Source organism: Ursus arctos, unplaced genomic scaffold (assembly GCF_023065955.2).
Source record: "Ursus arctos isolate Adak ecotype North America unplaced genomic scaffold, UrsArc2.0 scaffold_13, whole genome shotgun sequence".
Taxonomy (NCBI): domain Eukaryota; kingdom Metazoa; phylum Chordata; class Mammalia; order Carnivora; family Ursidae; genus Ursus; species Ursus arctos.
Genome location: NW_026622797.1, coordinates 15,196,244 through 15,219,045, shown reverse-complemented (window position 1 = coordinate 15,219,045; position 22,802 = coordinate 15,196,244). Strand labels below are relative to the sequence as shown.

At 45.8% G+C, this 22,802-nt stretch overlaps 1 protein-coding gene across 1 annotated transcript in view; it reads left to right on the top strand.

Moving 5' to 3' along the window:
- MTHFD1L (methylenetetrahydrofolate dehydrogenase (NADP+ dependent) 1 like) overlaps positions 1 to 20,787 on the top strand; it is a 186,193-nt gene extending 165,406 nt beyond the window's left edge. Inside the window, exons 27-28 of the mRNA XM_048225973.2 lie at positions 13,851 to 13,971; positions 20,421 to 20,787. Of these exons, the coding sequence (XP_048081930.1) occupies positions 13,851 to 13,940 (90 nt within the window). The 3' untranslated portion in view covers positions 13,941 to 13,971; positions 20,421 to 20,787. The remainder of the gene's footprint in view (positions 1 to 13,850; positions 13,972 to 20,420) is intronic.
- The last annotated feature ends 2,015 nt before the right edge of the window (positions 20,788 to 22,802 follow it).

Sequence of the window (22,802 nt, the reverse complement as noted above, 5' to 3'; positions counted from 1 at the left end):
TGATTAGAGTCCCACAGGAGAGAAAGGAGAAGAGTGAAAATATTTTAAGAAATAATGGCCAAAATTTTCCTAATTTGACACAAACTATAAACCCACAGATCTGAGATGTTGAGCAAACCCGAAGTACAAGAAACATGAAGAAAATTACATCAAGGCACATCTTAATCAAATTCCTTAAAGGGTGAAGGGGGTGGAAAGGTACAAATTTCCAGTTATAAAAAAGGTAATGTCAAGGGATGTTATGTATAACATGGTGAGTATAATTAATACTGTATTTCACATTTGAACATTGAGAAGAGAATAGATCTTGAAAGTTCTCATCACAAGAAAAAATATTTTGTAACTATGCACGGTTACAGATGTTAACTGGACTCTGTGGTGATCTTTTCTCAATATGCACAAATATCAAACCATTATGTTGCGCACCTGAAACTAATATTAAGTTATAGAGCAATTATACCTCAATAAAAAATATTTTTAATATAAAAAATTGCTTAGGGCCAATGATAAAGAGAAAATCATAAAAATAAGCAATGGATAAAAGACACATTATGTACAGAGGAAGAAAGATAAATTGACAGCTGGTTTCTCATCAGAAAAAAATGCAGACCGGAAGACAGTGCGGTGGTGACATCTTTAAAGTAGTGAAGGAAAATTCTCATCCTAGATTTCCTTACCCAGTTAAAATGTCTTTCAAATACTATGGTGAAATAAGGACCTTTATTAGACAAGCAAAAGCTGAAAGAATTGATCACCAGCCAACCTGAAGTATAAGAGATACTAAAAGAAGTCCTTCAGACAGAATGAAAATTAGACCAGACAGGAACCTGGATTTACTCAAAGGGCTGAAGAGCACCAGAAATAGTAACCACATGGGTAAACATAAAGACTTCTGTTCTTAGTATTTAAGTCTCTTTGAAAGATAAATGACTATATAAAACAAAAATAATAGAAATGTCGGGTTTATAAAATATATAGAAGCAAAATATATGACCACAATAGCACCAGGTCTCTATGTGAAGTAGAATAATATCACTCGATGGTACATTGTGAAAAATTAAATGTGTGCAGCATAAACACTAAGGAAACCACTAAAATAATATAGCAAAGAGTTGGAGTTAATAAGCCAACCAAGAAAGAAAATGAAATCATTAAAAATACTCAATCCAAAGAAGGCAGAGGAAGAGGAGACAAGGAACAAAGAGCCCATGGACGAAGAGAAAAAGAATTATAAGATAGTAGATTTAAACCCAACTATATCAATAATCACATTAAATATAAATGGTCTAAATGACAGAGAGTTGGCAGATGACTACAAAGGCAAGTCTCAACTATATAACAAGAAACCCACATTAAATGTAAAGACAAGTAGTTTAGAAAGAAAAAGGGCTGGGAAAATGCTAACAGCAATCAAAAGAAAACTTGAGTGTATCAAAACAGAACTAGAGCAAAGAACCTGACCAAGGATATTAAGGGTGGTTTCATAATTGTAAAAGGGCCATTTCATTAGCAGAACATAATAATCCTATGTGTTTGTGTATCTAATAACAAATCTTCAACACATGGAGCAAAACTGTAAGGGAAAATAGACAAAGCCACAAATATAGTCAGAGATTTTAAAACCCCTCAGAACAAATAAACAGAAAATCAATAAGGATATAGAGGACCTGGGCAATACTACAGTCCAACATGACCTAGCCAACATTAGTAAAACACCCTAACAACAGAATACACATTGTTTTCAAACACACACAGAATATTTGCCAAGATAGATCGTATTCTGTGCCACAAGTTAAGTGTCAATAAATTTTAAAGGATTCAAATCATACTAAATAGGTTCTCAATGGAATTAAATTAGAAATCAACACTGAAAAAAAAATGACATTGACACTGAAAGACATCTGGAAAAACCCCAAATATTTGGAAACTAAATAAGCCACAAAGGGGAGAAAACATTTGCAAATCATCCATCTAATAAGGACTTGTATCCAGAATATAGAACTAACTCTCAAAACCCTATAATGAGAAATCAAACAACTCCTTTAAAAAATGAATAAAAGATTTGAATGGATACTTCACCCAGGAAAATATATGGGTAATGAGCACATGAAAATTAGGGAAATGCACATGAAAGCCCCAGGGAGATACCAGTTCATGGTTATTAGAATATCTAAAATTAAAGAGACTGACTATATAGGAGGAGGAAGGGAAAACTGAATGAGAAGAAATCAGAGAGGGAGACAAACCGTAAAAGACTCTTAACTATAGGAAACAAACTGAGCATTGCTGGAGGGGAGGTCGGGGGGAATGGGGTAACTGGGTGATGGATAGGAAGGAGGGCACATGATGTGATGAGCACTGGGTGTTATATGCAACTGATGAATGATTGAACATTACATCTGAAATTAATGATACCAAATATCGGTGAGGATGTGACACAACTGTAACTCTCCTAGGCTGCTGGAAGGAATGCATGAGAGCTCTACCCCTTTAGAAAATAAATTGGTAGTTTTTATTAAAGTTAAACATACCTACCGTATAACCAAAAAATAAATAAAATTCCTTTCCTAATTATTTACTCAAAAGAAATGAAACATATCCATACCCATATAAAGATCTGTGTATAAATGCTTATAGCAGCTTGCTTTGCAATAGCATACAGTGAACTTTACCCTTGAACGTGTACAGCTTATTGTATGCCAAGTTACTAAATAATGCAGTTTTTAAAATAAAGTTTACAGCGGGACACCTAGGTGGCTCAGTCAGTAAAGCGTTCAACTCTTGATTTCAGCTCAGGTCATGATCTCAGGGTCATGGGATCGAGCCCTTCATTGGGCTCCATGCTGAGCGTGGAGCCTGCTCGTGATTCTCTCTCCCCCTCTCCCTCTGCCCCTCACCATCCCCGCCCTGTGCACACGTGCACACACACTCTCTCTCTAATAAGAAAATAATAATAATAAAATAAAAGTTGCAGCAAGTAAAAAAAAATAAGAGAAAAGGTGTTCAAAAGAGAAAGATACATGTATTGATTTTCTATTTTCTGTGCTGTGTAACAAAGTCCCACAAATTTAGCAACTGAAAACAATACACATTTGTTATGTCACGGTTGTCATGGATCAGGAGTCCAGGTACATACAGAGTAGCGAAGATTTCTCCTTCAGGCCACAGTAGTGGTTTCAGCTGGGACTGTGGTGTCATCCGAGACTAGCGCTCCTCTTCACGCTCACAGTGTTGTTGGCAGATTTAAGTTCCTTGTGGTTGTAGGACTGAGGGCCCAGCTCTTCGCTGCCATCAGCTGGAGGCTACATGTGGTTCTTGAGGCCTTCGTAGCCCGTTCATAACATGGTACCTCCTGAAAGCCAGCAGGGGCATAGGCAAAGTGCCATCCCAGCACCTCCACCATATTCTCTTGGTTAAAGGCAAGCCACAGGTCTCACCATGAAGAAGCAGTTCCTAGAAGTCATCCAAGGGTGTATCTACCACAATGTGTGTTCAGCAAATGGAAGCAGACAATAGAAAGGACTAGAAGGCAATCCCCAGGATCATGGCAGAGAGATTCCACCAGACGGTTCTTTCACTGGCCTGCAGGAAGGGCCACGAAGGGCACTGGCAGGCTGCAAGGGAGGCTCATGTCATGCTTGGCCACAGGAAGGCGGTCCTGGAGTTCTGTCCTAGGGTGCTGGTGCCTGAATGGTGGGCACACAGCAAGCTGAGTTAATGACCATGCGAGACAGTTTCTAACTCTAGGACAGGCAGGAGCTGCACCAGAATGGCAACGTGTTCAGAATGTGTATGATGGCCTCGCTCTGAGTCCAATAAACCCTGACCTAACAAGGGTAATGATGGGTGTTCCTTTGAGAGATGGAAAGAGGAGTGTGAGTGGTCGGCTGTAACAGAACTCAATGCTCATCTTCTGTAGTAGAAAGCCAACAGATAAGTACTGAACGTTGCAAAATCCAGAGCAGGGAACAGGAAAAAGCCAAGCTGGGAGTGGGGAGACTCTTCCTCTATGGAGTGGGAATGCCGTTAGGGGCCGGCGGGCAGGGGCAGACAGCGAACTGTCCCCTCATACAGGACTCCTTGGGGAACCACGTGACTTTTCAAGCCACGTACATGATTTACTTTGATGAGAAATAAATTTAAACAAAGAGAATCGGTCATCTTGCTCTCTCAGTGTTTTGCCTTGTTTTTTAATGTATTCTATGTGTGTGTGAGAAACAGAAGGGGGAGGGCCGTGAACGGTGAATGATGCAGATAAGTGGTCCACAGGGTTCTGTTTCTTCTACGGCGCTAACCCAGAGGAATCAGGTCGGGGCAGCTGCTGTGCCCCCGAAGTGTTAGAGGCCCCGGGGATCAGGGGTGAAGAGGGAGGGAAGAAATCCAGGAGGGGCGGCTGCCTGTGCCCCGCCTGGGCAGGGCCTGTGCCAGCGCAGTCTTGTAATTATCGTCTGGCTTTGCGATGCAAAAAAAGGTTCTGTTTAAAGAAGGCTTGGCGAGTAGCAGAGTTAGGACTCTTTCAGTCCAGGAGCTGGGGAAAGCGACAGAAGAGAAACATGTTCTGTTGATCTGCAGGCGAGTGTGTCGAGGGAAGGAATTACCCCCATAAGGACGGTGTGTCCGTTCGCTTGGGCCACCACCACAAAGTATCACAGGCCAGGGGGCCTGAGCAACAGGAGTTATTTCCTCCCAGCTTTGGAGGCCAGAAGTCCAAGACCAAGACGTCTGAAGGGCTGGTTTCTCCTGAGGCCCCTCTCCTTGGCTTTCGGGTAGCCTCGTCCTCACAGAGCCTTCCCATGTGTATATGCGTCTCTGGAGTCTCTTCCCCTTACAGGGACACCAGTCCTAATGGATCAGGGCCCCCCACTGTCGGGACCTCATTTACTCAAAGCCCCAGCTCCAGCGAGTACTATCAGAGTGGAGGCCTTCGGCCCATGGATGGGGGTGGGGGGCACAATTCAGTCCATCACATGCTTACAGAGACCCCATCTGAGGTCCTGAGCCCTCCCGCCAGCATCTGATCTGAACCATCTTACCCAAAAAATGGCAGAACAAAGTAGAACTCTAGTATTTAAAATAGTTAAATTAGGGGCGCCTGGGTGGCTCAGTCACTTAGCGTCTCCCCAGGGTCCTGGGATCGAGTCCTGCATCAGGCTTCCTGCTCAGCGGAGGGTCGGCTTCACTTCCTCCCTCTGCACCCCCCCCCAGCTCATGCTCTGTCTCTCTCACTCTCTCTGTTCTCTCTCTCTCGAATAAATAAAATCTTTAAAAATAAATAAATAAAATAAAATAGTTAAATTAGGTGGCAAGCTAGAGACTTGGGGGAGGCAGCTCCCACCCCTCTCCTCCTCCCGGCGGGCTCCCCAGACCACCACTCTGCCTCTGTCCCAAGAGCAGCGTGAAGGGGACGTGAAAGAACTGGATACCGTTTCCGTCCATCTTGTGTTTTCCTGCTGCAGGAGCTTATTATCCCTGCGGAGGAGCTTTGCAGGGGTCGGAGGGGCCGTCCGGGGCGGAGACAAAAGGGAAAGACTAAATGACGGGGCAGCTCCGTCTCTGCACAAGCTCCTTGGGGAGAAAGACCAGATCAGCTAAGTAAGAGCAGTTTTCATCCCCCACGCCTGCCTTCCTCCTTCCTGTTCTCCCCTTCCCCTGCCTCTTCTCTCCCCTTTAAATGGGTTACAGAATAATGATTTAATTGCCATTAGGACCTTGGGATGGAACCCATGCCCAGAACATCATGGTTAATTGTCAGATGACGAGCTTCTCAGAAACCAGAATTTGATTACTTGATATCGAGTTTCCAACCAGTGAAGCATTATTCAGTTGGTTTGTTTCGCCAGCGCTGCTGGAGGTTCTCGCGGCTTGCCACTTGTCGGTCAGCTGGCTGATGACCAAATGTGCCCCCGCCCCCACGGACACAGGGGCCTTCACTCCCTCCCCGCCCAGCTCAGGTTAGAGTCACGCCTGCTCTCCGGTCATCATCACGCTTCTAGAGGCTTCTCCTTGAAAAGAAGATTTGTCCTCAATAAGAGCAGTCTCTGTTTGCTCGAGTTCTTTAGGGCTGGACTGCTGTGGGGTTAGCTTCAGATTTGATTAGTGTAAGCAGCAAGACCAGAAAGCCTGGCGTTCAAAATTGTTTGTAGGGCCAGAAAAGTTAGGGGGAAATCTTGCCAAACCACTGAACATTTTTTTCTTAGAAAAGAAATCTGTAATTTGTCCTAGGTCAGAATTATTTTCAAATTTCCTTTTCCCATGTCTACAATAAATAACTTACAACACACTCATTTCGAGAGAGGATTATGGTTGTCCAATCTGTAATAAAACGAAAGTAACATCGATTATGTAGGAAGCAGTAAACTAGGGTCCTTTCTTTATCTCATTTGAGCTTTGAACTAGACCCTATAATGTAGATATTTTGATATTCAGACTGTATTTCCAGGTAAAGAACCAAGGCTCAGGGAAGTCACTTATCAAGAACACACAGGTCCTCCAGGCGTGGAGCCCTTCCCACCACACCACAGTCTTGACCGGGTTACTGTTGCTCACCGGACGCTCTCTGAGAGCCTTTGCACTGGCGATCCCCAGCCTCGTGTGCCCCAGGGAAGGCCACACAAGTGCCTAGAGCCCATTGCTGCCCCTGTGTAAGTGTGGCTTTCATGGATCTTGCTGGAAATTAATAAAAACAAAGTCTGTAAGTGACAGAGAAACCAAGTGGTTGATCCACGGTAGCAGTGTTTTAGATTTTTCTATTTTAGATTTTGCCATCCCGCTAAAATTAGTCGCCAGAGCAAGTTCCAAACATAGTTATGAAATAGTTTCCCTGAAATTTTTAAGTAAAAATTGATGTGGCTCTTGATTTATTTCAGTGAATAGTGGTATTTACACTTTTCAGAGAGGAGTAAAAAAGAGTAGCAAGCCTGTTATTTTTAAGAAAAAAAAAAACTCTTGGAGTTATCGTATGTGTATCATTTTGGAGATTTTTTTTCAAACAGTCATAGGGTATGATTTACTCACTAACTGCTCTGAATAGATTTTTAAGATGTACTTTGGAAAGATACTACCCCAAGCCTAAGCCGTGTAAACATGTCCTTAAATAAGTGTTATAGTTTAAAAGGAATCCAGGCTAAAGTTGTAAAGTAACTGAGTTTACTTTACAAATCCATGTAAATTTATTTACCTGAATGCTGTAGCTGAGAAATCAGTAGCCGGAGAGGACGGGTCGATTTCCATCACGACAGTGGTTCACAGCTTTTCTTGGTGTGGTTCCAGCGTTGGGGGGGCGACCTCTGGCCCCTGTGGGGCTCCAGCGCACCTGCTGCCACCAAGGGGCGATGAACTCAATGCCATGATAGAAGGGGGGCATCGCGCTCCGCGGTGGTGGTTAGGGCCGGACTCGGGAGTCACACTGCGTTTGAATTCCAGCTCCACCAGGTCTGGGCTGTGTGATTTGAGGCACATTATTATGCGTTTCCACATCTTGTTTTCCTAATGCGCAGAATGGGGATAATGGCAGCAAGGTAACACCGGTCTTGTAGGGTTGTAGGAAGTACATGGGCTACAGGGCGTGTTAAGTGCTGATATGCATAGCATCAGAGGGGTTACCATTGGAGTTGTCAGGGCACCAAGTTATTAATTTGAAAATTGATAAATAAAAGAAAGGAATCCAGGGGCGCCTGGGTAGCGCAGTCGTTAAGCGTCTGCCTTCGGCTCAGGGCGTGATCCCGGCGTTCCGGGACCGAGTCCCACGTCGGGCTCCTCTGCTGGGAGCCTGCTTCTTCCTCTCCACTCCCCCTGCTTGTGTTCCCTCTCTCGCTGGCTGTCTCTCTGTCACATAAATAAATTAAAAAATCTTTATTTAAAAAAAAAAAAGGAAGGAATCCAGGAAAAAAACGAACAAACCTGCACTAGATGTCTTAGGGTTTGAGTCTTTGGCCTCGAGCTACCCACACAGCAAGAAGCCAACACCCAAAGGACAGCAGAGAGAAACGACGGGGGTGCAGGACCCAGCCAAGCCTTCCGTGTGCCACCTCTGAGCTTCCGGGCACGGGGCTGGAGGGACACTGTCTTACCGAGCGAGCCAGCGCAAGGGCGTTCCCGGTAACCACGGGTGAAAGCTGACGAAGGAGGACCATCCTTACCATCAGAACAAATAAAGAAAAAAATGCTGGAGTGGAGGAGGCTTCTCAAAGTCTTTCAACTCAAAACCGTTAGTCCTTTGTAACTTGTGAATTTTTTAGCTGATGGTTGAGGCACCACAAAAAATTTTGCAGAATTTCTTCATTTCCTTTGTGCATGTCTGGTCAGTCAGACCCTGCATCACATTTATCTTGTTTCCGAAAGGACTCCTGCCATCTCTCCTTTTCCAAAAGGTAGGCCCATGGACTTTGCACATAGAATGTGTTAGGGACAACTCGGACCTCCCTTGTTTAGGGGGGATTTTACCAGTTACCTCTTTTCTATGTTAATCTCCCTGAAAATCAAATTTCAGAATTGTCCATGTGGAATTATCCCATTTCAATACAAAATGATAGAAGTATACATTATAAAGACACATGGCTTGAATAGGAAGACAAAGTTATCCAGGAGTTGACACAAGAAATTAATTTCAGGGCTTCCATCTGGGAAGCATGTAAGGACAGGAGGACTTTGCCTTTTACTTCTACTGTTTTTTAATTTTATGTTTAAATATGTTTTTTAGGGGCGCCTGGGTGGCTCAGTCGTTAAGCATCTGCCTTTGGCTCAGGGCGTGATCCTGGGGTCCTGGGATCGAGCCCCGCATTGGGCTCCCTGCTCCGCTGGGCACTTGCTTCTTCCTCTCCCACTCCCCCTGCTTGTGTTCCCTCTCTCGCTGGCTGTCTCTCTCTCTCTCAAACAAATAAAATCTAAAAAAATAAATAAATAAAAATAAAAAATAAAATATGTTTTTTAGTAGATTTTTAAAAACAGAAAGAAAAGTTAGTTAGGGACTAGCTTCCTACCACTAAAAGAAAATGATAACCATCCCTCACAAAAGACGAGAAAAATAACTGTGCTTGCTCATTCTTTCATTCAAGGCGATTGACATAAATCAGAATAATTTCAGCTATGTAATACTGGCACGATATGTGAGCACAATATGGTACTGTTTATAGTAATCGAACTTGACTTACATCTTAGAAAGTCATAAGGTAAGAATTTATTGCAGAGATTCTTTTTTATATAAAAATCATAGAATGAAAAAAATTTTTTTAACTATAACTAAAGTGACTTGGTCCGAATAGCCCAATGGTCTGCTTTATTGGTCTGTCCATCTGGAAGCGGGGACCAGGTCATGGTCACCTTGCTGTCCCCATAGTGAGCCCTCAGCAGAGGTTGCTGAGTTGAATGAAACATCACCACATCCCTTCACACAGGAATAGGTCCGTATCGGCCACCAGGAAAGATTAGTGCGCTCCAGCAGACGCACCCCCACTCTCTCGGAGTATCGCTAGCTACTCAACAGAGATCACCGTTGGAATGTGGTCACAAGCTCTGCAGGTGAATGTTACCTAACTGCCCAGGAAAAAAATCCCAGAACATCCATCTCCGCTAAGTCGGGCAAATGGAAATTCCAGTGGTAGCAGCAATATCTGTTTTTATTAGAATGATTTTTCATATCCCTCTGTCTCCATCACTGGACGTCTACACTTGGCCATTCTTCCTTACCCATCATCTTGGAGTAGCTTATTTCACATTAAAAGAAGAAAGGAAGAAACAAAGAAGGAGCCTCATCCTCAAGAAAGTTTCTTTTTGTTTGTTTCCTACTTCACTAATTATCCTAATTTCCTAATTCTTCTCCATTTTTACTCATCTATTTTAAAAAGCATTTATTGAGGCCTCATATTGCCAGACATGGTATTTAAGCTTGATCTTAGCCAAAAGGCTGAGAAGCCATGGACACTAGTGCTACAACTCAGAAAATACTTTGGCTTAATAAGGAATTTACATTTTTGAGTTGTTATTTCATAAGAACCTTTTTATTTAAGTTACATCATAATGTAGTTAACCGTTGCAGCCTTTTTCAACTTAAAATTTTGAACCAAGATGATATAATCAACTGTGCTCCGTCGTCTTTTGGAGGGAGGGAAGAAGTGTGTAGAAGGGATTTCACCTCAGGTCATGAGCTGCGAGAATAAAATAGTTGTGAGTAAAAATGCTTGTTTCTGAACCAAAATAAAACCAGATGATTTGTTCAGTATGAAAAGTAGTAGATTTAAGGAGAAGTCAAAAAATTGCACAAATACAAGAAAACTACAACGATAGTTTGGTTAAGTAGAAATTATGATTCTGTCACTTTAAGAAACAGAATTTTTAGTAATTTTTCTACTCGTGCTGAGAATATTCTTTTACTTACAATGACTACTTTTAAGTATATGGGTATTTTCTCTTTAACTAGGTTTAATGTATGTTTATGTCATAGAATTCATCGTTTCTCCAAAGTAAGCTTAATCCGAAATCAGTAAAGATTCGGAAGATTCGTTGTAGTTAAAATTGGGGTCGTGAAGGGCAAAAGCCCATGTTTTTCAACCTTTGTAAAAGAATCCATTAATGCAGCGTGACAAGTAAGTACAATTTAGTGGCTCCCCTGTTATTTTAAGCAGGGGGCCTTCTTAGAGGACACACAAACAAAGTCAACACAGATCACCTCTGACCCCAGGCGTGAGGCCAGAGGTCAATTCCCGAGGGCTGTCCAGATTCTTTCTTTCCCATAGTGCAGTTCTGACTCTTGTCTGGGGCCACAATCCTATGATAACAGAGTTTTTTATTGGGAGAGAATTTGATGTGAGCGTATTAGGTCTTGTTAACATAATTCCATATTGTGTCTGCTCAGCAGGAGAACTTTTATTTTAAAAGTAGATTTACTGGGGGTTAGCTCTTTGTCCTCAGGGCAGGAAGTCCCTTGGCTCTTCAGACTCCGTGTGCTTTCCTGTCTGCTGTTGCTGGTTCTGATCTTGGAAGTGACAATTGCATAATTGGAAAGGAACATGGGAGTCTTCTGATTGAACTTATTTTCCCCCATTTGGGAGAAATGGGTCAAAAATAGAGGAAACACATGTCACACCTCCCTGCCTTTAATATCTTGGCTCCTTTTAGTTCCCAGTTTTGCTCTGAAAGCATCAGAATGACCGAAAGATCCATGCTTGGCTTCACTGCAGCCAGTAGACCAGCTCCAAGAACGACATGAACCACACTCTACCTTTGTCAGCCTCTGTCCTGCATCAGCTAAAAAAGTTAATGATGAAGTGTTGAATTTTCATGTCAAGGAAAATAGCATAAACAAGCAGCCAGTGGAGTTGTCTACAATAGAAGCCGCCACTGCGGCTTTGGTCGGATGGGCCGAGATGCACAGGGCTCTTCTGGGCCTTGTCACCGTGTGTGAGTGTAGGCCTGCCTCCCACGGAAGTCTGCTCGGGGGCCAAGAGGGCGGACCCTTCCAAAGCAGCAAAGTCTGGGTAACGTTCTTACGACTCAATGTGGCTTCGACCTCCAGAGTTGATTCAAGGGTTGGGGGCTGTGGCTGAATATAATCATTCATTTCTTCGACTATAAAATGCTGGTTTCCTTTTCCAAATCCACACCCCCACGCGCATTATGAAGGCATCTTCAAGTGCCCACGTCAGAATGCAGTTAGGAAAACGGCTACAGAGTACCTGCTGTGAGTGGTACAAGGCAACTGACAAAAAATAGCAACAGTTGCGACCAGTGGCCTTTGTGTTTGGCATCACAGTGCTAGAAGAGTAAGCGTGGGTTTCTTTCTGGGGTCCCTCCGATATGTGCAGCCGCTGTAGTAACCAGAGAAAAATGTCACTGCTCTGCTAGGAACAGAAACTTAACAAGGATACCTAGCCGTTACCTAAGTAAAGTTTGAAAAGACAGGATGTCGTCCCCCCCCCCCCTCCAGGCAGGCTGTCTGCGGAACCTTTATTTGTAGTTAATTGTTTGGAACGGAGCACATTTTCTCCAAGACATGTTACAAATGGTAGCTATATTCTGGGCAGAAGCCTTTTTAGCCCTTAATATACCTGAAGTACAGTCCTGTGCAGTTAGCAAGACAGGAGCTAGCCGCCGTGCGTCACCGTGGCCATGCATTCAGCCACATGGAGAGCGCGCTCGGTGGCCCCCCACCACCCTCTCAGGGAGCAGGTGGTTACTGAGGCCAACGGGTGCACGGATGTCCGCCACCGGCTGCTCCAGATGGAGGGAGAAGTACGGCTGTCAGGGGTGCAGCGGGCTTTCCTGTCCCCTTCCTCCTCACCGCTTCCACCAGGCGGGGCCCCCTTCTCGGCCACAGTGTCCAGGCGGCGCTTCTCAAATGGTCGTGAGCCCATGAATCCCATGGGAGTTGCTCAAATTGCAGATTCTGACTCAGCAGGCCCGAGACAGGTTCTGAGATTTGAGATTTCAAACAGGCTCCCAGTGATGTCGACGCTCCTGGCCCACAGACCCGTGTAGGAGCAGATGCGGACAGGGGTGGGGGGTGAGGGGGGGACATGGCAGAGGAGGAAATGCCAAGTCAGTGTAGAAGCAAGTGAAAGAGCTGAGCTCTGTTGCCGGGTGGGAAGAAGTGGGTGAACCCTGGAGCTGTATTTCACAGCCTCATCTCACTAGACTGTTCTCAGGCCAGGGCAGGCAGGAGTTTTGCAAGACACAGCACTTAATCCTCGAAGAGCGAAGCTAAGCACAGTCCCACGTGTCTTTCTCCAAACAATTGCATGCAACATTGCTTTACGAGCATCCTTTTTGTGAAAAGTGCAATATTAAAGCAGAGTAGGAAATACTAAGATAATCAATAAGGAGTAGGTCATCCAGGAGCCTCACCATGTAGGTCCTAGACCGTGTTTTAGTGTGTGTGTCACCAGGGGAATCAGCAGTTCCCCCAGGATACCAAGGGTTTCTGGTGCAAGTGGGCAGAGACGCACTTTGATGAACTCTGATCTGGACACACTGTAGCAAAGCAGCGAGGAGGGGCCTGGTTTGAATCCTGTCTCCCCCACCAACTTGCTGGATGTCCTCGAGCACATACATGCCTTTGTGCCTGAATGCCCTCTGTCCTATCCAGAAAGTGGAGCTGAAATTAGTACCTACCTCTCGGGGTGGCGGGGGACGTAATTAAGTTATCCGTGTAAAACCCATAAACCCAGAGTGCCCCAGAGGTCGTGGTGGTGGTGAAGTGAGTCATTTGAGGTTATAGGCCTGGAGTCCAATTTCCCATGTTGCTACTTATTACCCGTGTGACCTTGGGCAAGTGGCTTAACCTCCGTAAACCTCCGTGTCCTTCCTCGTAGCATGGGGACAATAAAAGTACCCACCTCACAGGGTTGTCGGGAGGGCCAAAGAAGGGAAACTTGGCCCAGCGTCTGGTGCGTCATCAACAGCAGTTACTGTTCTCACGGCGGGTAGAGCAGCTGTGTCCACACCGTCCTCCGAGACTTGTAGATTTTACAAAAACGTGTCTTGGGGGTGAGGAGGAGGCTGTTGTTCACTTCACCCACCCCCACTGTTCCCCGCAACCAAAGGGACTCAACTTTTTTAAAGATGTGATTTAGAAAGAAAGGGTTTGAAAATCAGTCTCGGAGCAACGATGTGCCGTGGGGCCGTGGGGGAAGGTAAGTGGTCTCCGTTTCCAGGAAGCTGACATCTGCCTTTTCTATTTCATTTCCTACAAAGATTGAAATAGCAGATGGCGAATTTAAAGAGCTGCAGGTATATAGGACCTAAAGTTACGGGAGGCTGCACTGAATAATGCAGATAGTTCTGGTCATTAGATGTACCATGTTCAGTGATCACTTCGCAGCATCTGCTAATAGACCATACTCTGTTTTCTCCTCTAGATGAGCACCATGCCCGGACTGCCCACCCGGCCCTGCTTCTATGATATAGATCTTGATACAGAAACTGAGCAAGTCAAAGGCTTGTTCTAAATGAACCTGACTTCCGCAGGACCCAATTCAGGTAGGCTGCTGTGTTTTCTACTTTTTCTCCCCTGCCCCCAAATATTTTTTAGTTTCATTTTGTTTTGATTTTAATACGTACTACAAAACATGGTGTGAGAAGTAATTTCCTGACTTGGTTACTATGAATTCCTACGTAATAAGAGCCCGTGGCTTGGGTCACTCCTAGGTGTGGGTATGCAGTTAGATGGGCTCCTGTCCAGTGAAAGTCAAGTCATGTCCCCTCCGAATATAGATTTGTTTAAGACATCTCTTGCCACCAAAAAGGAATCTTGTGGGGGGCGCCTGGGTGGCTCCAGTGGTTAAGCATCTGCCTTTGGCTCAGGTGATGATCCCAGGGTCCTGGGGTTGAGGAAAGCTAATAGTGTCCCTCCTTATTCACGGGGGTACCGTACTGAACACCAGGTATACTATGGTTTTCCCCGTACGTACATGCATATGATAAAGTTTCATTTACAGATTAGGCACAGTAAGAGATTGACAACAATAGCTGCTAATAAAAGAGAATAATCATAACAAAATGCTGTTATCAAAGTTATATGAATGTGCTCTTTCTGTCTCCCTCTCTCAAAATACCTTATTGTCCTGCACTCACCCTTCTTCATGTGATGATGTGAGACGATAAAATGACTATGGCTACATGATGAGGTGACGTGAGGGCAATGACGTAGGCATCGTGACATAGCTTTAGGCTGCTGTTGACCTTTTGACACTATGTCAGGAGGTTCATCTGCTTCCAGACCACACTGATTGTGGATAACGAAAACCGTGGAAAGCGAATCTGCAGATGCGGGGGGACTGCTCTGTCTGCAGTCATTGTACAAGCATTACTCTCCCTTCCTACCACCACGCTCTCGGCACAGAGTTAGACTCCCGTGACAGAGGAATCCGGGGGGTGTTCATTCCCTGGGGCTGCCGTAACAGCGAGGCCCAACGGGACTGCTCAAAACAACGCAGACGTCTTCTCCCACCGTTTGGGAGGCTAGAAATCCATAGTCAAGGTGTCAGCGAAGTCATGCCCCCTCTGAGACTCTGGTAGGATCCTTCCTGGCCTCCTCCCCACTTCTGGGAGCTGCCAATAATCCTTGTTCCTCAGCTGAAGCCACATGGCTTCAGTCTCTGCCTCCATGGCCGAAGCAGCCTCCCCGTGTGTCTGTGTCTTCCCGTGGCAGTCTCTTCTTGTAAGGACACCAGTCGCATGGAATCAGGGCCCACCTTATTGACCTCATCTTAACTTGATGACATCTACAGAGACCTTATTTCCAAATAAGGTTCGGTACTGGGGGTCAGGACTTCCGCCTGTGTCTTTGGGGACAGTGTAACCTGTAACACTCAGCTGTGGCACAACAGGTGGCCCTTATACCACTGGAAAGACACATGGAGACAGGACAGATCCTCCAATGCAGAGGGCCCAGTGAGTCACAGGAAGGACAGGGCAGCAGAAATGAGGCCCCTCGCTCTCTCAGGTTCCACACAGTTTAGGGGAGCTGAGCTCAACTTGGAGCTCCCTTAAGCAGCCCGCAGTGGGGGTCCCTGGTCTTACTCATGTCTCCCCCTCAGTACTCCCGCCACACCTGCTGGCTACTGTCCTCACTTCCCTTCATGAAGAAAAATGACCAGCCTCCAAATTGTGCCGCCTGGAAAACTCCCCATCAGCAGTTGTAAAGGCTTGAAGCTGCTTTTCTTCATCCCATGTATCAAACGTGTCCTCACCATAGTCTCAAAACACATTCCTTTTCCCCAACACCCCCTCCCGCCCCGTGCAGTCGCCCCACTCACTCCCGTTGCTGTTCCTTAGCCCAGCACCCCTCCCTTCTGCCAGCACACTGTGGGCCTGCCCGATGAACTCACTTGACCTAAAGACACTTTTCTCCAGTTGCCTGAGCGATGGCCCTGAGCCAAGCATACAGGACTCTCGCTTTTGTTGGTTTCACGACCAGTAGTCACCATGGGGAGATTGTTTTATTTTTTGGTAAGTCTTTGTTCCTAAAACGCTGAAGATCTAGGCTATTCTGAGAAAGGCAAGGGACCAAACCTCTATGAAATTGCATTAATGCAAGGTGTGGAGTTGTCTGGTTTTGTTTATATGTGCTTGTCACTGAGGAGCGGGGGCTGTATTTAGTTTTAACCACAACCACGTTTCATATCTGTGTCAGTTCTGAAAAAGGAAACTCCACAAAATGGACTCGGGGAGACTAATTTAACAAAGAAGCCTACAAACAGGAGCCTTGATTATGGTGTCATTTTGGTCTTTGGGTAAAACTGTGGGTTCCACGTCAAGAACCCATCATGCTGTATTTCTGCCATGTGTCACTTTTCCCCAGAACAAGTGTGTATCATCCTTCATCTCCCATGGATAGTACTTTTCCAGCCTTGTGGTCCGTTTTCATTTGTTCTCCAAGAAGGTGATAAAAACCCAATTATACCTGGATTATTGCAGTTAAGACTCAGGTAACGCCAAGAGACACGTCCTTAGCTTTCTTATCACGTACACTTAAATCCTTAAGTTCGTGTTCCCTCCGATTTTACTGAAAGGTTGAGCAAGGGGTGGAGGTCAGGATGTTGGCCTGCGGAGATCACGTCAGTGTGCCAGGCACTGGGCTAAGCACCTCGTGTGGGTGGGCACAGCACCCCTGGGAGGCAGGTGCTTCCCCTGCGGTCGCTGAGAGGGGGTGGCTGAGGAGGGACCCTGACCCACAGGACCGCAGAGCTCTTTCCACTGCTCGGCCCTGCCTTCCTTCCATAGCTGGCACGAGTCGCTTTGCCATCCCTGTCCCACGTCATGCTGGCATCAGCCCAGCGAGGTGAGCAGTTTTATTTCAGAGCCACGAAAACTCTGGCCCGGGAAGGCCGGCAGCATGCTCAGGTGGCACAGCTGATAAGCACAAATGTCGAGGCTCCCACCGGGACCCGCGTACTCTCTCTCACCCCATCCTTTGTGCCCAGACCAAGGGATGCCCTTCGCATCTCAGTCACAGTGTGAGTGAACTTCGGCCCCATTCTAGAAGATGGTAACTAGTGATTTGAGCAGACCTATAATTTTGGGATCATCGGGTGATTTTTTTTTATAGCAAAAGATAATTATTTGGGTGTTAAAAGCTGTGACTTCGTCCAAACTCTTTTTTGTCAAAGTACAATAGGGCTGACTCTCACTGGCCTCTCACTGAATGTCATTTTCCCTTCCCACTCACTCATGCAAGGCTCCTTTCTACTGTGTGAACTGCCCAGTCCCGTTTCTAGACTGGCAGGGCAGTGGTTCAAAACCCATCACTTGACCCTTGCTTGCACAACTGAAAATGGATCTGGTGTCACAGGAGGAAACCTCTGTACAAAGCAAACATTCCTTCTCAGGGACTCTTCAATATATTTTGTTTGGTTGGTTTTTTGTGGGTTTTTTTAAGGTTTTATTTATTTATGTGAGAGCAAGAGAGCACAAGCAGGGGGAGCGGCAGAGGGAGAGGGAGAAACAGGCTCCCCGCTGAGCAGAGAGCCCAGTGTGGGGCTCGATCCCAGGACCCTGTGATCATGACCTGAGCCAAAGGCAGACGCTTAACCAACTGAGCCACCCGGGTGTCCGGGGGACTCCTCGGGATAATGACCCCGCAGACAGTCTCTGTTTCCTGGGCCCTCACGTATGGCATACGGCAGTCAGGGACCACCTCTACTAACAGTCAAAGGTCTGTGGCTAGTGAAAGTCCAAAAAGTAAAAATGTGAACATTCGGACGGCAGCCAACTTTGGGCATCGAAAGAGGAAATATCTGGTTGATTGTGCTGCTCCCGTAGCGTTCAGACTCTGGATCATTCCGTGCACTCGGCTGCGCAGCAGCACGCTCATTATTCTTTGTCGCACGTGGAGGACCGCACTCCGCTGACGACTGCTTCTCCCCTTCCGCTTCCCCTCCTTTCCTGCTCACCTCACCCTCTAGGAAATCGCCTGAGACTTAATAGGAACAGGAGATGCCAAGAAGTCGCCAGAATTTGAGCTCTTGCTCTTTCCAAGGCTCCCCTCTGGTGCCTTCACTACTGTCAGGAGAAGGGCCCGATTCGTTCTTCTGGATGGCCCTGAACAGAACGAATTAAAATACGCTGTGTGTCCCAGTGAAACGGACCCTGCCACGTTACGCTTCTGTCTCTGGTTTGAAGAGGACCCCAGGACATGGGGTTCTGCTTTTTTCCCTCCCCTTTTGGTATCTCATTCTGAACCTTTATCGTATATCTGAGCCTCAGCGGGCTTCACGCGGACACAGTGAAGCCTGGCGGGCTGCCTGAAGAATTCAGACGCTCCCTTACGCCATCCCGTGCGCACTTACGTTGACTACAGCACCAGCTTGCCTCTGGTCCTGCTCTACATGTTAGTTACTCACCAAACAAGTGGTTTTTTGAATTTCACATGCAAAAAAATGTAATACCGGCTCATTTCTTCCCTAAACAACTGCGGTTAGAGCAGAAATGCTCAATGATACTTAATCATCATAAATTCATCTCGAGTATGGTTGCTGCCTGCAGCCCTTCTGTGGGCACAGTTTGTCATCCCCAGTTATAAGCCACAAGGTTTCAGGGCTCCCTAGGGGAGCACTGGGCTCTGTGCTTTCGGTCTTTTTTTTTTTTTTTTTTTTTAGTTTCAGTTAGTGAACATATAATGCGATATTCGCTTCTGGAGTGGAATTCAGTGATTCATCACTTAAATGCAACACTCAGTGCTCGTTGAAACAGTCTTTTCAAGGAACTGCTCAAAAACTGTCTATCACCATTATGCTCCGAGAAAAAGGTCAGCATCACCCCGAGCCATCCTTGGGGTACGCAGTTGGAACTAAATGCAATATTTGGAAGCTTAACAGTTGGGAAGTTCTTAACTTCCTTTTAAAGAAACTTTTTTGGGGGCGCCTGGGTGGCTCAGTGGGTTAAGTGTCCGACTGGGTTTTGGCTCAGGTCATGATCTCAGGGTCCTGAGATCGAGCTCTCTGTCCAGTTCCACCTTAGCCGTGGAACCTGCTTAAGATTCTCTCTCCTCTGTCTCTCCCCGCTCTCGTACACTGTCTCTCTCTCTCTGTCTTCTCCCCCACCCCCCCAAAAAAAAGAAGAAAAGAAACTTGTCTGGGCACGCTTTGATTTCTTATCGGTCCCATACCAAGATAGAATGTTTCATATATTCTGTCTTCATAAAATTCTGAAAATTTTTTTTTTCTGAATAACTGGATAACGATAAACAGCTGATTCCTTTTTAAATTCTCACCATAGCTATTGCATTTCCAGTTTGTAAAATCTGACTTCAGACTTTCCGTACTTCTGGCCAACACTCTAACTTTTCTTAAAATATGGAACCACCTACTCTAAGCCCCTAGAAACACGAAATCACTGGATAGTAAGGTCACATGGCCCATCAGCTGGTCCTCCACCACGCACCTCCAGTTTGGAAGGTCCTTCCAGACTTGCCCTCCTTGGGTTGTTTCCAGTCCATGAAGCCCCCCTGTTCTCCCCCTTACCCTCCTTTCTGCCGCAGGAGTCCCTGATTCTCGGGGGAGGAGCAGCAGAGCTGCTGAAGTGAGGCCGCCCCCCTGTCTGAGTGGGGGGCAAGGTCTGCACCAAGCATGCCTCCCTTCCTCACTGCAAACGTATTTCCTTTTTGTTGGTGATGATTATGCTTGCAGGGCTTCCGTTTTGTTTGCTTCCCTGACATGAGTCAGACCCTAGGGGAGTCTTCCGAGTTCCTGGTCCCCTGCCTTCGTCACTGTCTTCTCTTCTGAAGCTAAGCAAGCATCCTTTCGGACTCCTGGCCCCGCAGATACATTCTTCCATGCATAAATTCAGACGAAAGGCCCAACACCTGCGTTTACATTTCTTCTGCGGTGGAGACCACGTATTTTCTGGAACTTAGGTGATTGCTTTGTGTGTTCTTTCTAAGATGTAGTTTGAGCACTTCTCTTTCGAAAAGATGGCAGGTTCCAGCAGCGTCCGAGTCTTAATATTCTTTGAGAGAAAATAACAAAGCTTTCATACCAGTAAGAAGGGCCAGACCTCCTCCCTTCCATTCGCGCCCTAAATGCATTTTTCAGACCTGGCTTTCTGTGCCTGCCATGAAAGAGAAACCGAAATCCGAGGCGACAGGACTCCTAATCTAAAATCCTGAGCGTTCTCGCTCAGCAGGACCCTAAGACCATAGAGCCCAAATTTAGAATTTTGGAATTTCTGCCTGATCTTCGCAGGGGTTCAGGTCGCTGCCTGCAGTGTCTGTGCGGAACTGGTCACAGGGCAGTGCAGCATCGGATTATCCATTGCTCTGAAGTAAAAAGATGCCAAACTGGGATCCCGGCCTCATCTGGTGAAGAGAATCACTTATCTGCTTTTGAATTTTCTTTTGGTCTCCGGCTTTTTAAAGCCCTATTAACAGTTTAACACCACAGGGTAAAAAGCTGTTCTTAAACCCCCGGAAACATGTGTTTGTTTTCCAGGCTCACGAAACAGACTACTCCTTGCCTTTTTGCTGCTGTTGGAGAAGAAAGTGAATTTGAAATATGCCTCTTACGCAACGCGGGAGAAACGGGGAAATAGGCCAAAGATTCAGTCTTTGTTCGAGTCCGAATTCTGTGTGCAACCAAGTACGGTGTCCGGTAAAAGGACCTCCACTGAGTTTGAAAGAAACTAATTTATTTTCCGTTTCTGCAGAGTTTACATTATTTCCCATTGCTTACACTTCAGAAAGTTTATTTTATGGGGACGGAGGGATTAAAAGAGTGTGAACTAGAAGGTAGCGTTTTCCACTCTGGAGTTTTCTATTTTGTCTTTGAACTGCAAATAAACATGTATCTAGAAAACCAACCAGCAAGTTTTCCATGCCAGATAAAACTCCCTGCTCTCTAGAGGTAACTATTCACGCTGGGGTTGTAACCTGACGTCAGTTTTCTGGAAAATTGTGTCTACAACCAGGGCTTTGGAAATCTAACAAGAAAGAAACACACACACACACAGAAATATCTGGTCCGTTGTGAAATCTTCTGACTGCCGGAGAGTTGTAATATCCTGGAGAACAAAGTGCATTTTATATCCAGAACTGTTGTCAGGGCCTGTGAAGTTTGCATCTCTTACTAAAAACTAACAGGTTGATGCTCCCTTCTTCCCCCAATGAATGAATCTCAATGGCCATTAAGCTCTCCAGGGCCCATAGGGCAAAGGAAAGCTACTCTTAAAGGTCAGGTGTTTGGCAAATGTTTGTCCATTTGTCCAACCCTTCATTCATAGGAAAGAATGTTCTATGGCCTGGACCCCCTTCCTGGGAGTTGCTGACCCTTTTTTGTTTCCATTTTTTTTGTTTCCATTTTTTCCTACAATAACATAAAATTATATAAAAGTTAAGACAAAACCAAGGATTCAGGAGCAAACAAGAAGTGATTGTCCTCTGAGCAGTATAAGTAAAATAGTCACCATAAATATCTTAAGTGTCCCGCAGGCACATCCTGCAGGAGACCTTGCCGTCGGATCTTTCCAGCGTACCCTTGCACTACACCCTTCAGTGACCCTGCTCAGTAGTTGCTCTGCCCATAATGTGTCTTTATGCACAATTTAATTTGTTCCAAAACACAGCTTAATAACTAGAAAGCCTCGAGGTGCCTGGGTGGCTCAGTTGGTTAAGCGTCTGCCTTTGGCTCAAGTCATGATCTCAGGATCTTGGGATCCAGTCCCGCATCAGGCTCCCTACTTACACCCTCTTTTACTTGCTCGCTCTCTCTCTCAAATAAATAAATAAAATCTTAAAAATTAAAAAATAAATTTAAACAATAACAAGAAAGCCTGCCCACACCAAGACTGTGTCTCAAGAACGGTTCTGCTTGGTGGTTCTGAAGGGCGTGTGTGGCGCTCCCCCTCCCTGTCCTTTATCTGGAAGTACACTTCTCCAAACATGCAGTCAACTCGTGTCTTCCGTATCTAACACTTTGAAGGTCTTAAGGGTCCACACAAAAGTTGTTCTCCACGTGACGTCCCGAGGAAGCGGTCTTGCTCAGGAGTTCATTTTTTAAGCGGTTGCCTTCTGTTATTTGACTTTTCATAATTTTCCTCTGCTATTCAGTTTCATTTTCTATTTTTGAAAGTGTTTTTAGAAATCTATATTCCAAGGGCTTTAGACCAGAGACTTCTTTCCTTACCTCCTTCCACCAGGCAGTTGGCCAGTTCACCAAAAAGAAAAAAAGAAAAGCATCCCGGACACAGATGTGGGAGAGCTTTTCAAACACTCAGGAGGAACAGCCCGTAACCCAGGTGTCGCTGGGCACCCCAAACTGTTTTCCCATGTGTGGCCTCATTAACATCCCCTACGTGTCCTAACTCGGCTCCGATGGATTGTTCTCTCCCATTCGCTGACCTGCTACGATAGCAGGTTCAGTGACGGGCTCATCAGCTCAATGACTTGAGGCCTTCATCGACAGAAGGTGTTATTTTGGGGAAGAGCTTGTTGTCTACCATCTCCTCTGAGGCCAAGGCCTACGGAAAAGAAATCATACAACCTTTGACACGGTGATTTTAAGTGAGAAATCTTCCCTAGACGTGTGGATCCCGATCTCTCTCTGCTTCTGTCACTGAAATGTGAGAAGCCACTGACAGACCAGAAATGGCGGGCGACGCGGGTGACGCACCCACGGCACGGACAAGTGGCCCCGCTCCCTCCCTGCTCGCACTGCTGTAGCGACCACACTGGCAAAGGTCAAGACCCAGACCGGAAGAAGCGTCGAGAGCTCCCAGGGGAACACACCATGGGGATCCACTGATAACAAGGGAGAGATGCATGCAGACTCAGGAAAGTAGCAGCCAGGCAGTTAGCCAACCCATCCATTACTGTTCTT